The 15,449-nt window shown below is 61.6% G+C and overlaps 1 protein-coding gene across 2 annotated transcripts in view; it reads right to left on the reverse strand.

Annotated features, from left to right (window-relative positions):
- Window positions 1–560: 560 nt before the first annotated feature.
- Window positions 561–15,449, reverse strand: part of NHSL2 (NHS like 2) — a 35,884-nt gene continuing 20,995 nt past the window's right edge. For both annotated transcript variants that reach the window (XM_037408562.1, XM_037408563.1), the window contains exons 2-8: window positions 10,247–10,399; window positions 9,247–9,383; window positions 8,890–9,094; window positions 7,817–7,948; window positions 4,335–6,530; window positions 4,097–4,229; window positions 561–3,649 (exon numbers count right to left, since the gene is read on the reverse strand). In XM_037408562.1, coding sequence (XP_037264459.1) covers window positions 3,337–3,649; window positions 4,097–4,229; window positions 4,335–6,530; window positions 7,817–7,948; window positions 8,890–9,094; window positions 9,247–9,383; window positions 10,247–10,399 — 3,269 coding nt within the window. In that variant the 3' untranslated portion in view covers window positions 561–3,336. The remainder of the gene's footprint in view (window positions 3,650–4,096; window positions 4,230–4,334; window positions 6,531–7,816; window positions 7,949–8,889; window positions 9,095–9,246; window positions 9,384–10,246; window positions 10,400–15,449) is intronic.

Genomic DNA, 15,449 nt, shown 5'->3' on the forward strand with positions numbered 1-15,449 from the left:
AGCATCCACCCTGGCCTGTCCCCAGCACCCGGGGGTGACCCCAGCACTCACCCTGGGCTGTCCCCAGCACCCATCCCACCTGCTCCCAGGACCCCAAGCCCATCCCCAGCACTCCCATGCCAACCTCAGCACCCACCCTGGGCTGTCCCTGGCACCCAGGGCTGTGCCTGGCACTCACCCTGCCTGCTCCTAGGACCCCAGATTGGTCTCCAGCACCCACCCAGCACCCCAGCTCAGCCCAGCATCCACCCTAGGTTGTCCCTGGCACCCACCCTGCCTGCTCCTAGGATCCTAGATTAGTCCCCAGCACCCACCCAGTACCCTAGGCTGACCCCAGCACCCACCCTATGCTGTCTCCAGCACCCTGCTGTGTCCCTGATCTCACCCAGAGCCATTTGGGACACGCTGGTGGAAGGGGCTGCGTGGGCTCTGTGCTTGCCAGCAGCCCCTTGGGTCACCCTGGGAGGGATCAGGATGCCCATCCCCCTTCTCCCCAGCACCCTTCTACGGGGCTCTGGCCCGCCTCAGCAGCCACAAGAACCAGCACGCACAGGCAGCCATCAGCAGGGAGCCGTTTACCAAGCTCGTGAGATTAAAAAGTACAACATTCAGAAGTACACACCATGGTGAGCTGTCACTGCTGCCCGGGCTTTCCCAAGGGACCCACCGTGAAGCAGCCACAGAAACGGCTCTGCATCCACGGCCGGAGGGAGGAGAAAGCAAGCAGCCAGGGATGAGCTCAGCCCAGAGCTGGCCAGCTCTGCTGAGAAGGGGCTGTTCCTCTGGCCTGGGAAATGAGGTTCTCTGTCCCACAGCCCAGCTCCTGGCTCAGCAGCCGGGATTCACCTAGGCCTCTTGGACATTTCTTATCCAGTGCAGATGGCCACCTTTGTGGCCAGTGGTGCAGAACTTTTGCAGGGGTGCCCCTGCCCCATGCTTGTCCCCAGCCTGCTCTGCCAGCTGCCATCCCCCGACCAAGGCCTCCACCACCACCGGTTTCCTGAGCAGTCATGTGCAAAACGTACCTGTCCCCAGAGCTTCCTGCTTCCATCCCCAGGGCCCCATCCCCACTGGGAGAGCACCCTGCCGCCAGGCCCTGGAGCAGCAGGAGGGCTGGGTGCCGTGGGATGGAGATGAAGCATGGAAATTTGTTAGAGCTTTTTTTTTTCTTCTTTTTTTTTTTTTTTTCCTGAGTTTCTCAGCCTGGATCTTAATTACAGGCTTAAATCTGCAACCCCGGGAGAGGGAAGGGAGCAATGTGCAAGTAACCAGGAGGGGAGGGGGAAACAACTGCAAGGAGAGTGGAGCCTCTCTTAGGGTCAAACTCAGCATGGAATTTGTGGATGGGCAGGTGTTCGCAGAGGGGGCCTGTGTGGCATGCAGAGCTCCCTCGGGGGGCGGAGACCCCCCCAGAACAGCCCTGGCTCTTCAGAGGGGCAGCTGTAGTGCTGCTGTGCTGCCATGGTGCCTTCCTTTCCCCACTGCTGCGTGGACCCAGCCACATCGCTCTCCCCCTTTCCCCCAAGCACAGGAGGGCTGAGCTGTGCTAGAGTTTGCAGAAATACATCAAGAAATAAAGTGGGAAATTTCCTAAATGCCCCGTTTCCTTGTCAGCCACAGTCTGGACCTTTCTCTCTTGCTATGGGTGCGTAGCCATGCTCATGCTCTGAGCTGGGGCTAGCATTTCCTTGCAGTCCTGCCCTCCTCCTGAGCTCTGCCCTGGCCCTGTTGGCTGTCCTCCCCCGGCCCCTTGCCCCTCATCGTGGCCTCTGTCACTGACGGCTGGGGCTCCCATGCTGGAGCCAAGCCAGGAAGAAGCAGCTGGGGGCGAGAGGGGGACAAATCCCACACCACACCTTCCATTGTGCCCCAGGCAAGGGCTGGAACCCCAGCTGGGGATGTGCAAACCACTCCTTTGGCAGGGCTAGGTAGCACTGCATCCTCCAGTGCTGCTACGGGATGTGCCACACCCCTGCAGCATCCTCATGGGCAGCCTCATGGGTGGGCGCACACTGTGGGGGGTCCGCTGCATGCCTTGGCAGTGTGTCCTACTCATGGGACACTCAGGGGAACGCAGCCTGGCTGGCTGAAGGACCTGTGTGTGCCTGGCGGACAGTGGCACTGCCAACAGCACCCAATGCGTGGTGGTGGGGTGCAGCCCCTGCTTTGCCAATGGCGCTGACATGCATCCTGCTTGGCCTCACACAGCTCCCCTGCAGCCAGTGGGCAGGGGCAGAGGGGTGGGTAACGCTGGAAGGACCCCAGGAGCCACTGGGAGGTGGCTCAGGTGATGTCTGGCTGGGTTTGGCCAACAGCTTTGTGGCAGCCTAGGATCTCCAGCAGGTGATGCGGCAGATGTTTGCAGGAGATGCTGTTGTAGGGTCCTTGGGTGCGATGCAAGAGGCAGAGCTGGGGAAGGGCTTCCCTGGGCAGCGCTGGCCTGCCACAGTCCTTTCTTCCCGTGGCAGCAGGGCCACACACACCCCAGGTCACTTGGGGCTGATGGCCTGGTGCAGGACCTGCTGTGCAGGGAGGCTGGTGGGGAGTGGGGCAACTGGCAGTTCTCCAGATGTGGTGCAACTGGCAGGGCGAGGCTCCCTGGGGCTGGCAGCGGAGGCAACCCTGGGGTTTGCTTTTGGACCGAGAGCTGAGGAGCTCTGAAATGCAGCATTTTGGGGGCTTTCGAGGGGCTGGGTTTTGGCTTGAGGTTGTCGCGCTGGCTGCGGATGCTGGGGTGCCTGCTCCCCGTGTTGTGGGGAGGATGCTTGGAATGATGAGGGGGAACCTTTTGTGTCTCTTCAAAAGCAACCTCAATTCCAGCTGCCCCCCTAACATCTTCCCAAAGTACGTCTCCATGTATCCAGCTGAACTCAAACCTGGGATCTTTGCCTGGGAAACTCAAGGTACAATGTCAAATGAAAAGAGAATAAAACATCACCACCACTGTGCATTAGAAAAGCCATTTAAAGTACCACATGCCGAAGTGACCAAACAGTTTCAAGCTAGCTTCGCTGCACTGAGCAACGCCAGGGGCTGCAGTCCCACTCTGCTTCCCAAGCACGCACCTTCAGTCCTGGCAGCTGACTCAGCAGGGGATGGCCCCAACCGTGGTGCTGCCTCTTCCCTCCTGGAAAGGACCCAGCTCTGCCAGAGACATGAGGCCTTGGGCTCAAAACTCTGCCTCTCCGCCAGTGGCTCTCCAAGGAAGAACAAAAGCAGAAGAAAACCCCTGGCAGGACACATGGACTCACTCACGCAGCCAGGACACCCCTTCCACAGCAATACTCCCTCTGCAGCCATCTCCAGCCCTTCATGGCCAGAAGGGACCATGCAAGGTTAGGGCTGGCTTTTGGGGCTGTTGGCACTGTCTAGCTTGGGGGCAAACTCCGTCATGACCCTCCGAGCCAGTGGGTTTGTGGTCTTGAGCAGTTCAGCAGCAGATGGCCGGCTACCAGGGCTGGTTTTGCTGCTCTTCTTCTGGAGCAGGGCTTTAAAGTCTTCATTCCTGCTGGAAGACTTCCCAGCGCTGCCTGCTGCTGCTGGGGTCTCGCCGGTTGGGGAGCCTGAAGTCTTTACAGGTGAGTGGGAATTGGGCCGGCTGCCAAAGGTGTCACCAGGCTCTTTCCGCCCCAAGACCTTCCTCTTCGACCTAGGCACCAAAGAGACATGTGGTGGGAGCAGCCCTGGGTGGGAGCCACTGCCACTTTGAAAGGAGCAAGGTCCTATAGCTACGGGCACGATGCCTGCCTGGCTGCGGCTGTGCCTGCTCCACTGGGGCAAGAAGACACCCCGTGCGTGGCAGGCGATGCACCTAGCTTCTGGCAAACACTCTCCTGACAGCTAGGTCCAACTTGCCCCAAGGCTGATGGTGTGGTGGACCCCCCTGACAAGCTGGTGACCCAGCCTGGCTGCAGGCTCGGGGTGCTAAACACCAAAGCACTTGAGACAACAACAGCCAGGTTGCCCTCAAGTGTGAGCATCGGCCCTGGTGTGGAGAATTTCAGGTCTTGTGGCTGGGGGGGACACGGTGCTGGGCCCTGAGACCGTGGCAGGTGGCAGGGGGCTGTGCCCTCCCAGTGCCACGCACCAGCCCTACCTGTGGATCACAGTGAAGAGATCCTCTGTGGTGCGGGACATCACGAACACATCATCATCCTCCTCCGCGATAGAGTCAGCTGTCTTGTCGCTGGCAAAGCTCTTGTCCTCCGTGCTGGCCTCCGCCGAGCTGCCTGCAGGCAGGGAGGAGAAGGCAGCTGTGAACTGCCGTGTGCGGGCATGGGAGGACTCCCCTGTTCCTGGGGGGAAATCTGCCATAGGAGCAGGGAGACCCTCACCTTGCTCTGAGGCAGGGTCGCCGGCTTGTGCTGCACCCAGGGCTTCCAAGGATGGTGGGTCCTCAGCATCAGGGTTGCAGCAGGTGGGGTCAGCGTCCAGCGTGATGATGGGGCTGGGGGTGGGCACCTGGTCCCCTATGCTGGCTCCCAGCTGTGCTGGGGCTGGGGCGAGTGGCAGGTAGAGCACACTGGGCTTTTTGGGCACTGGTGGAGGCACTTTGGCCTTCTTCCACTCCCCCTCACTGGCACCACTCTGTTCTGGCCGCAGCTCATCCTCCAGGCTGCCCTGTGAGAGCCGCCGGGGTCCTGCCGGGGTCAGAGGTGAAGGGTGCTCCCTGGGACCCCTCCTCAGCTCCCCTTTCCGCAGCACCACGAAGCCATCCTGTGGCAGCCCCTTCTCCTTGGTGGCAGCGCCTGGCAGGGATGTGGGGGACAGGGGACCCTCCTCCCGCAGAGTTGGGGGCTTGGGCAGGATGCTCGGGGGCCGCTTGGCCAGTGGTGGCTTCTCTGCCACGGGTGGCTTCACCTTCCTCTCTGACCCCAGGCAGGGACCACGTGCCGGCTCCTCGGTGTGCTCCAGGCCGTCGGCATTGTCCTCTGGTTCCGAGCGGCTGATGGAGCGGAGTCGGACAGAGCGCAGGTCAGACTGTGTGACCACTGGCATGATGGGCATGATGGGGCTGGTCTTCTGGGTCAGCTTGGTGCCAAAGGTGGAGTCAGAGTGATGCCGGCTGACCTTCATCTTCCCCTTCAAGGAAATCTTCAGCCCCGAGAGGTCAAGGTGGGTGGGTGGCATGAGTGGCAGGTCAAAGGACAGTCTGGACTTGGGGCTCCTCTCCATGGGGGATGTGGGGGGCAGTGAGGACTTCCTCTCAGGGACCAGCGGCCTCACCTGCACCTGGTGTGGGGAGTGCCCGAGGATGGCAGAGGTGGGGATGGTGGGCGTCGGGGTCTCTGACTGGCTGGAGTACCCACTGGATGGGGACATCAGCCCTGTGGGTCTGCCTGGGGAGGAGGTCTTGAGGTCTGCCTCGGTGGAGAGCTGAGAGGGCGTCGTGGCTCTGGAGATGGAGGGGGATGTGAGGGACTCAGAGCTTCCCTGTGCCTTGGTGCACTCAATGGCCGTGGTCCCTGTGGCCGTGCTCGAGCTGGAGAGGGACCGGTAGGGATCGCTGGCCTTCCAGTCCGCAAGATGCCACTGGTGGGGGGTGGCTGTGCCCTCAGGCTCCCTCCCTGTGCTCCCCTGGGGGTCAGTGTGCACCAGCCGGTGGCCCTGGGGCTCCGTTGGGATGCACAGGCTCTTGGGTCGCTGATCCTTGGGCAGTGCTGAGCCAGGCCCCACGTCAGCATCCTGCCCCTCTTTAATCAGAGAAACGCTGCGCATGGGTGGCGAGGGCTTCTTCTTTGCCTTCTTGAGGGAGATGCTCTTGGAGCGCCGCCGCCGCTGGCCCTCCTGCTCCAGCCCCAGGGAGACGTTGTCAGTGCTGGTGCTGCCCTCGGAGCTGGCGCTGGGGTAGCCCAAGGTGTAGTTGGCGCTGCCCCGCCGGGTCTCAGCGTATGCGATGTCCACGGAGCAGAGGGAGCCTGAGTCAGTGGGCACTGACAGTGACCGCTCACGGAACCGGCACCCTGCCTGCTCTACCTCCAGCCGCGCCAGCCCCGCCACTGGCTCTGGCTCCTCTTGGCTTCCTGGCAAGAAGTTCACCTTGGCTTCTTGGCCCTCACAGCTCCCGGAGGTCAGGGGGGATTTGGGCACCATGCCAGAGAAGGAGCCAGGCCCATTGCTGCTCATGCGCTCGTCCGTGGCGATGAAGAAGGAGGTGGTGGTGGGTGAGCCTGGGCTAGGCGATGGGCTGGAGCCACCCGGTGAGGTGCAGGTAGGCCCCTTGCCCCGGCCGGCAGTGGGGCTGGGGGGGCTTGCATAGTCCAGGGTGCTCCAGGGCGGGGGGAAGGCGCTGCCCTGTGGCCCATTGCAGGTACCAGCACAGGGGGTGGCTGCGCTGTCCATGGCACCAAGCGGCTGGCAGCAGCGGGCCCCAAGGTCACTGAAGGTCTTCCTCAGAGGGGCAGAGAGCGGCTGGCAGGGGCTGATCTCCTGGGGCACCTTCCCCCTGCTTGCGGCCTCAGGAACAAAGCTGCAGGAGACGGACTCGGCGATAGGCGCGTGTGCGTTGAATGTGGGACCGTTGGTGCTGCCTGCAAGAGAGATGGCTTGGGTGAGCATTATCCCACTTCACGCTTTGCCAGCGGGTTGGTACCAGGGTCCTGCCCCATGTGCTGTGGGGCCAGGACTGGTCCCACCCCATGGCCAGTCTTTGAGGCTGCATCTCTGCCCAGGCATGAAATGTGCCCGGGCACACTGGAGGGAATGGGTTGACACTCTCTCACCAGATGCTCTCCTACCCCCCTGTATTGGTGTGGCCACATCCCAGCTGGGGATGGTCCCCTTGAGCCTGGCATCCATTGGCTACGATGTACCATGGTCAACTTAGCAGCCATGGCAGGAGTCTCTGTCCATGGGGACATTGGCCCCATGGTGACCAAAGTGCTGTCCCAATGCTGCCCCGTGGTGGGGACAGAGACGGGGACCGGGAAGAGTGTAGCAAGGCATTGCTGCCTGGGTCAGGGAGGGACGTGATGGCTCACCGTGCCATCTCACTTCAGAACAGCCTGTAGAGGGAAGGACCTGGGGACCCAGCTCAGAGCACAGTCAGCAGAGCAGGATGCGCAAGGCTGCAGTCTGAATGCCTCCAAGGCAGGAGCGTCTTGGAGGTTTGACCACTGTCATGGGGAAATCCTTCCTCCTACCCAGTGACAATTCCCCCTGGAGCAGCTGGTGCCATGGTTTCTCCTCCTGTCCCTACCGGCCTCCTGTAGAAGAGGCTGGCTCGGGTTTCCCTACAACTTCCATAGGGTATGGCATGACAAAGCCATGGAGCCAGGCTGGCTGCTGTCCCCATGGGCACTGGTCCATGGCTGTGCTGGGAGCGCTGCAGGCACCTTCAGCTGCACGAGCACCCTCGGCATGCCAGCATGGGCTGGCGAGCCAGCCCTGACACAGACCCAGGCAGAGTATGTGCCCTGCAGCCCTGGCACCCTGTACAGAGTCAGGGAAGTTGGGCACAGGGCAGGAGTTGCTGGAGCTGAGTATGAGTGACTCCTGTCACTGGGAGAAGTTTCAGTGGCTTTCCCACCCCATAAGTGTGCAGGAGCCTGACTTGGGGTGAAGGGGCTGTTCCCCGTGCCATGCCAGCCCCAGGGCCAGCCTGGCATCACCAGTGTGCCTAGCATCCTGGTGCCCCAGGAGGGAGCAGAGCCAATGTGGTGGCCTTTATCTCCCCAAGGCCAGGGCATCCCCGGGGAGCCCATCTTGTCCCTGTGGGCTGCCAGCCCCTGGGGTGGCTCTGCCCACTGTCAGGGCAGCTCTGCCGGGTGCCAGCCCTGCCTGCGCACGAAAGGGGCTGCAAGGTTCTTGCCATCACCTTGGTCTCGAAGGGACAGGTTAGGGAATCCGATAATGGTCCGTCTACGCCGCAGGGTGGACTTGGGGTTCATCGCGGTCTCTGTGTTAAACAGGGAGTGACGAGCACTTGCGTGCCTAGTAAAGTGCTGCCCTGTAGCCAAAACAAACAGGCTGTACACAGTGGTGCCCGCAGGGGCTGACAGGGTGGGGGCTCGGCCTCCCTCCATTGCCGCGTGACCCTGGGTGTCCCCCGGCCTGGGATGGTGATTGCAGGCAGGAGTATGTGATGACAGGAGGGTGGTGAGTCATGTGGGGTGAGCCGTGGTGGAGATGGAGGCATGGCAGGTGCTGCCAGACAGTGGGAAGACGGAGATGCCGCAGATGGAGGTGGGATGCACAGAAAGTTGTGGAGACCCCGGTGGGCTTTGTCATTAATGAGGCCAGTGGTGCTGATCTGCACTGGGGGCATGGACATGAGGAACAGCAGGGCAGAGAAAGGGACCAGCGTGGTTCTGACATGTCTTTTCCATCATGGAGGGGAAGGGTGGAAAGAACCCTTTGGCATTCTGAAGGTGCACCTTGCTTGGCCACTGCCCCCAGTCACTGACCCAGGGGCAGAGCATGGCACTCCTGTCTGCAAGGACCAGGCAGGACCATGCTGCTGGCAGCTGCAACCCTGAAAGGATGGACAGATGGACAGACAGACAGGTGGGACAGGCTAACCGCATGGAGCGCAGTGGGAGCCAAGGTGACAACAACAGAACTGGGCAGCTGGGCAGCACAGTGGAAACAAGAGGCTGGATGGTGGCGTGGCCAGTGGATCAGACGCACAAAGTTGCAGATGTCAGGAAATGGCTGGGAATGACAGATGCCAGTGTGGCCCTGCTGTCCCCTGCTCTGCTCCTGGTGCCTGCCTGGCCCATGGGGACGCAGGCTCTTAGCCCCAGCCCCGCTCCCACTGCACTGCACCTCACTGCAGCCAGATACTGGGGGGCATCCTTCCCCGCACCCCGCATCCCCTACCAGTGCTGGCTTGGCACTGATGCTGCCTTGCACCTCTCTCTGCACTGCGCCACGGGGGTACTGCCCTACCCGAGACATTGATGGGGACGATGTTGGTTTGGATGGAGCAGGACTGGTGCCACTGCTTCTCCTCCACGGTGGGCAGGGGGAAAGCCCTGGTCCAGGCTGGCTGCTTATCCGGGCTGGTGGGGAGGCTTAGGGAGGCAGCAGACGGTTGAGCACCAAGTGTGGTCGTACTGGCAGTCTCCTCTTCGGTTGCTCGCTGGCTTGGGGGCTGTGGGGGAAAGGCATGTGACCCACCAAAGGGAGGAGGGCAGGACACAAACAGCAACCCCCCAAGCCCTGCTGCCTGACTGGCCACGCCAACCCCTCTGCTCCAGGTGATGCCGGGGCTGTGCTGCCCTGCCCTGCCACCCCAGCACTCACCATAAGCACGAAATCGAGGCGCTTGGCAGGCGGGGGTCGGGGCGATGGCTCGGGGGGGGTGTCAGGGGGCAGGTGTCCGGCGGCGCGAAAGGTCTGCCCGGTGACCCTGTTCTCAGCGTACTGCTCCTCATATTCCTCTGCAAGAGAAATGGTGCCTGGGACCCTGCTTCAGCCACTGGCTGCAGGTGAAAGCTTTGCTCGCAGGGGCAGAGGAACATGATGGCAGGGGCAGCTGTCCCCTGCTGTCTGTCCCCAAGCTGGCTTACTGTCCCTGCTCAGCACAGGTGGCTCAGGACGGGGTGGGGGGTAGACCCCAAGGAGGAATGCCAGGACTGAGGGGGAGCAGAGGCAGCACTGAGGCCCCGGCAGCCCACCCCACTTCTCCCAGGGGGCTGCCTGGGGATGGAGTGGGTCCTGCAAGGAAGCAGAGCCCTGGTGGGGACTGCCAGGAGGGAACTCAGTGTGTCCCCATCCTGTAATTGTTGAGCTAATTAATGCCGGTCGTTATGGCCTGGTGGAAACCAGGTCTGCTCAGGCTGACTTAATGAGATTACAAGCTGGGGGAAGGCTGGGCTGCTGATCTAATCGATGCCTACAAAGCTTCCAAGCTGAGGCTGCACGACAGCTTGGTTAAGAAATTGGAAGGCAACAAAATCAATGGCCACGCTTGTTCAGAGAGATAGATCATCAGCCAGGTCCCCAAGGCCCTTGTGGGCAGAACCGTGCCGTGGTGGGGCTGGTGGGCACCTTGGCAGCTGGTCTTGGCTCCAGTTGCTTTGCCACTTATAGCAGTGACTGGGGAGCAGAGATCAGAGAGGGGCTGCTGGAGGCTGTGACCCCATCAGGACCCACTCCTACAGCTTGGCAAGGACCAGGGAACAGCTCAGACATGTGCAGGCAGGAGATGACCTCGCTGTTTGCACGGCGGTCATGCACCCAGGGCAGCATCCATCCCTGCCACCCTCACCCAGCCCACCACTGGCCCCTCTTGCCCTGCTACCTTGCAGCAAGCTCTGGAGGTTGAGCTGGGCCTCCTGGTGCAGCTGCTCCATGCCCGGTGGGCGCCCAGCTGCCAGGAAGACGTTCACTGGCTGCTGCCATGACAGCTTGGCATGGGTGGCTTTCTTGCTCTCGAGGTCCAGGTTAGAGGTGGCTGTGAGCAGGAAGGAGCAGAGTGAGAGGGAGGCAGGCAGGCAGCTCCCCTGTGAGCACTGCCGTGGGCTGCTGGCTGACACGGCACCAGCACAGCGCGCTTACCCTGTCCTAGGTCCCTGCAGGAACGCGAGGACCAGGATGTGGTTGTGTCCCACCTCAGCGAAGCCACCCAGGCAGGCTGCTGCAGGGTGGGATCAGACCCCATCACTACTGCTGCTTTGGGGGCTTGGCTGCCAGAACAAGCCAAGAAGGGAGCAGGGCAAAACTGGGGAAGGAAGCAAGCCCTGTTGCCCTGGGTGACTGCCCAGCTGCAGGAAACGCTGCACACACTGCTGAAGCAATGTCCTGACTGCAGAAGAGCAGAAGTTGCAGCCAAAAAGGAGGGAGTGAAGGGGACACAGTGCCTTTCATCATGCTGGTTTCAGCCTGCTCAGCGAGGTTAACACGCCCTACCTCAGCAGTGGACGCCCTGCAAAAATCGCCTGGGAAGGAAACCTCTGCGGGGATGGGCCACGCACTTGCCCAGACCCTCAGAAACACCCATACGGGTGGAAAAGTCCTCGGGAGAAGGATATGGAATTGCCAGTGAGCTGGCTGTGCTGGGAGCTGAGCGGTGCTCCAGCAAACTGGCTTTGCCACAGGACACGCTGTGACCACAGCCCCTCTGCTCGGAGCAGCGCCGGCCCTGAGCGGATGTTCGCTTCCTACCCAGCGCGGTTTTGTGCTGGAGCCAAGGGAGTGCCGCTCTGCCTGCCGCGTGCATCAAGCCTGACCTGGGCAGTGAAGGCAGAGGGCGGGTTTGTGAACTTTAAATAAGGAGCCTGTGGATACCCAGGGTCTCACCCTCACGAGATTGCGGGCTAATCCTTCTCCACCTGCCCTTGGTGTGGGCAGAGGGATGGCCACTGTCAGCACCAGGTGCTGCACGAGGACCTGTGCCCAGTGCCACTCACCAGGCTGGGTGTCACCCCTGGGAACCAGGGTCTGATGTGCCTTCACCCTGTCTGGTAGCCAGGACATTCCCACTGAGCAGCCAGCACTGCTTAACCTGCCTAGCCAGGGGCAGAGACATCCTGAGCGTGACTCACATTTTGCTGGGAAGCGCGGCCATGCTGGTTGTCAAGAGGCCGAGAGCTTTCCAATGGCACGGGGGTGCAGGCAGGCTCTGCCGCATGCCTGTCCCCATCCCCACTGGTCAAGGTGCTCTTATTGCTAGCATGACAAACACTTCCCCTCTGCTACCTGCAGCATGTGGGGCTGCAGGGTGCCCGTCCCCAGAGAGCATGCCACTGTCCCAGCAAAACGCAGCTGCCTCTGGCTGCTGTACCCTGCTTCATGCCAGACACCAGACGAGGCAGTGACAGCAGTCCACTTGCCTGGGTGAAGGGTAATGGCCCCAAACTGGGACCGGGCTCCCCAGCACCCCTTGCACAAGCCATGTCCCCTTCTTCCTGTGCTGTTTGGTCCACCATGCCCCAGCTCACCCAGCAGCTGCATCCCAAGCGTCACCCCTGCCTGCGGGTGCCATCCTGCCCACCCTCCCCCCCAACTCCAGCTGGTGGAGCAGCCGAGCCTGTACAACACTCAGCACCCAAAAGCAAGGTGCCACGTCCCCAGCCTAGTTACTTTTATAATTTGTGTTACCATAACAACATGCCTTAACACCAGGCTTTTTTTCTTTTCTTTTTTTTTTTTTCTTTTCTTCTTTTTTTTTTCTTTTCTTTCTCCTTTAAATAATTTGACTTGTTTCCATATCAACCAAGAGGTGTCAGGGCGTGTGTGTGTGTGTGTGTGTGTGTGTGTGTGTGTGTGTGTGTAAACCACACTGAGGCTTCACCTGGCAGCAGAGCTGGCAGAGGGCAGGCAGCACCATGCAGCCGGGGAGGAAGCTCTCCCTGCTGCGGGTGAACACAGCCCCCTTTTCCCACACAGGGATGTGGCTTTTCTTCCTCTCATCTCCCAGTTTGGTGCCTGCTGGGTGGCGATGCCCAGAGGGGCTGGAGGTTCTGGCAGAAGGAGCCCCGTGCCCTGGCTCTGGCTCACCTTCTATGCCCAGGGGTGCCCTGGGGATGAGAGCCGGGAGCATGGCTAGGCACAGGGCAAGGTAAGGATATCTCCCCAAAATCCTGACCTACAGGCTTGCAGGAGGGGAGCCAGGGGCACAAGGTAGGCAGGGACTACAAGTTCACCTCTGTAGACCCCAGTCCCCTAACTGCTCTCTTTGGTGAGGTAGGGTGGGGGGATCCGCTGCACACCCCCCCCCCCTCATTTCTGAGCACATCCAAGGGCAAGCCCCACAACTTGGCTCACTGCACCCCTCTGCCTGGCTCACACAGACACAGCCTTTGGCCTCGATGGGTGCCGATCCTCCTTGCCTTCTGCCCACAGGTTCCCCAGCGGCCACCCCCCCTGCCCCCCCCACCCCCCCTGCAGGAGTGACGCGACGTCCCCCCAGGACTTGGGGACACCCCCAAAGCACAGGCCCCCGCCACCCTCCCCAGAGCCGCAGTACAGGACCCTACCTCCACAGCCATGGCCCTGCTGCTGGGGCACCCCCGGGCACCCACCCCGCGGGCTCCAGCCGCGCAGGCGAAGGAGGCAAACCACAGCACCGAAACCTGGGGCCACCCCGGGCAAAGCGGAAGCGGGCTGGCAAGGGGGCCGGCACCCTGCCCTGCCCGTGCAAGCTGGAGGCGGGGAAGGGAGGGCAGCACGGCCAGCCATGGGGCACAGGAGGAAAGGGCAGTGCAGGACAGTAGGGGGGCCCTGCCCTACAGGGCTGTCTACCCTTCGCAGAGATGCCCTCATATAGGAACGCAGGCGAGCTGGCAGCAACGCAGCCATCGCCGAGGTGCTGGCAGGGCTGGTTTCTTCTTCCCAGCAGAAGCAGCAGCTGAGAGGGAGAAGGGGTGGGAAAGGCCAGATGAGCCAAGCATCCATCCCTCCGGTGGCCCAGGTACCTCAATCCCATGCCCCGAGGGTCTTCGCTGTGCTCACACCGCCCTGTGTGCAAAAGCAAGTGTAACACCCTGGTGTTTTGGCTTTTGCTCCCTGGGAGCAGTCCCTCAGTTGGTTTTTTAGGCACAGCCCCAGCAGCCGCTGAGAGCACACGGTGGCTCTGCGATGCGGTGCGAGGAGCCAGCAGCACAGCCTGTGGCAGGGGCTGACAAAGCCATGCCGCTGCCAGCGCTCCCGAGGGCCGAGCTGTATTTGGAAGCAGCCTGGTGCAGGCTTGGTGCAAGAGCAGGTTTGGGATGTCAGTGCAAGCTGTGGGTGCCACTCACATCTGTGGCACTCAGGATGCCCCAGCCGAGCTGGAGCACCCAGCGGGAAGACATGGCAGCCGGCAGGAACGGTGCAGTCGGAGCAGAGCTGCTGCCCTTGGTGGTGACCCTCCTGCCAAGCTTATTGGTGACAGGCTCAAAATACAAAATGCTTCTGAGGGGGCCCCCACCCCATAGCAAATCCCTGCGGGAGGCAAAGATGTCCTGGGAGAGCAGAGCCGGAGGGCTGGCTCCATCCCAAGCAATCCCAGCACCCTTGACCTCAGCCTGGCCAGCCTCACTGCTGGGGGGAAACTGAGGCACAGCTGGTGGGGAGGCTTACCCCGCATGCCTCTGGCCCCAGCTCCCCACTGGCATCAGTCCCCCTCCCTGTCTGAGGCCTGGGGAGGGGAGCAGGCAGCAGAGAAGCATGGGCATGGGCAGAGGTGTTAATGACTGGCAGCCAGGGCTGCCAGAGGCTGCTCCCCACAAGTCCCCATGTCTCCCAGAGGGTCTGTCCCCATTCAGAGCTGCAGGCTGACAGCAGTGAGCTCTGCTCCTCGCCCTGGGGCTAGAAGCGGGAGCAGCGCTGGCAGGCAGGGCCATGGCAGCATCCCTCCCACTGGGACAGTTCCCGCCGGGCTGCCCCCAGCTGGGGTGCAAACCAGCACCATCAACTGCAATGGGCGCTGCCACCTCTAACCACTTGCAGAGTCTCACTGAGCGCGAGCATTCAGGCTGGAGACACCATGGCCACTGTGGGTGTACAAGGACTGGGGCTGAAGCCAAGGGGAGCCTGTTCCAAAGGGGAGCCGAGCTTCACTCTCTCCTGGGAGAAGAGCGTTCCTGCAGCACCCCCAGCCCCAGAACACAGGATACGTGCCCTCCACAAGCATGTCCCCGAGTCACCCCCACTCCATGCCAGCACCCCTCATTACCTACTGCCCAGGCATCCCGAATCCACAGGGAGATATTCGATAAAGCCATCAGGAGTTGTTTCAATTCAGGCCGATGCTCCCTTGAGACGATGCCTCTTGCTCCAACTCCCCACCAAACTTTTCCTTCTCAAGCTTGCTCCAAGCGAGCCGGAAGCACCAGCAATGCAGACGGTGCTGCTCGGCCTCTCACTGCCGATGCAGAAGTATCACAGGAGTGATGTAACGGCAGCAGCAGGCGATGCACCATTAGCAGAGCAGCCATGGCAACGGGTATCGGCACAGCAGCAAGCCAGCCGCTGCCGCTGGTCCTAGCAAACTGGAGGATGAAGACTGCGAACTCGGAGGCTGAGACTGATCCCAACAGCAACCCAAACCCCGTCGGCAGGAGCTGATGCACTGCAGTGCCGGCAACATATGCTGCCGGCTTCGAGCAAGTGCCCCGGCCTGCTGCCGGCACTGTGACTGCTCGTTCCCGGCGCGTGTGGCTTGATGACATTCCCTGTGGTACAGAGCCAAAGCACATGCTGCTCTGCGACGAGTGGAGAGGAAGAGAAAAGAGCAAACAGCGGGAGTTGGCAGCGGCCACAGAAAGCACCTCCTGTCCCAAGCTCACCCCCTGCTGAACTGAGATCCACCGGTCCAGCTGCCCGCCGCGATGCAGAGCAGCATCCACACGCACGGCAGCTCCAGGGCCGGATGCCTGCCCAGGCCCCAAAAACATGCCAAAGCGACACCCCACGGAACATCCCCATGCCCAAGGCCACAAGGGAGTGTTGCTCACTGGGCAGACCTGCCCACCTTGCCACAAGTGCTCACTGCATGCAGGCTGGAGTGTACCCAAGATGAG

This window comes from Falco rusticolus, chromosome 14 (genome assembly GCF_015220075.1).
Source record: "Falco rusticolus isolate bFalRus1 chromosome 14, bFalRus1.pri, whole genome shotgun sequence".
NCBI classification, from domain to species: domain Eukaryota; kingdom Metazoa; phylum Chordata; class Aves; order Falconiformes; family Falconidae; genus Falco; species Falco rusticolus.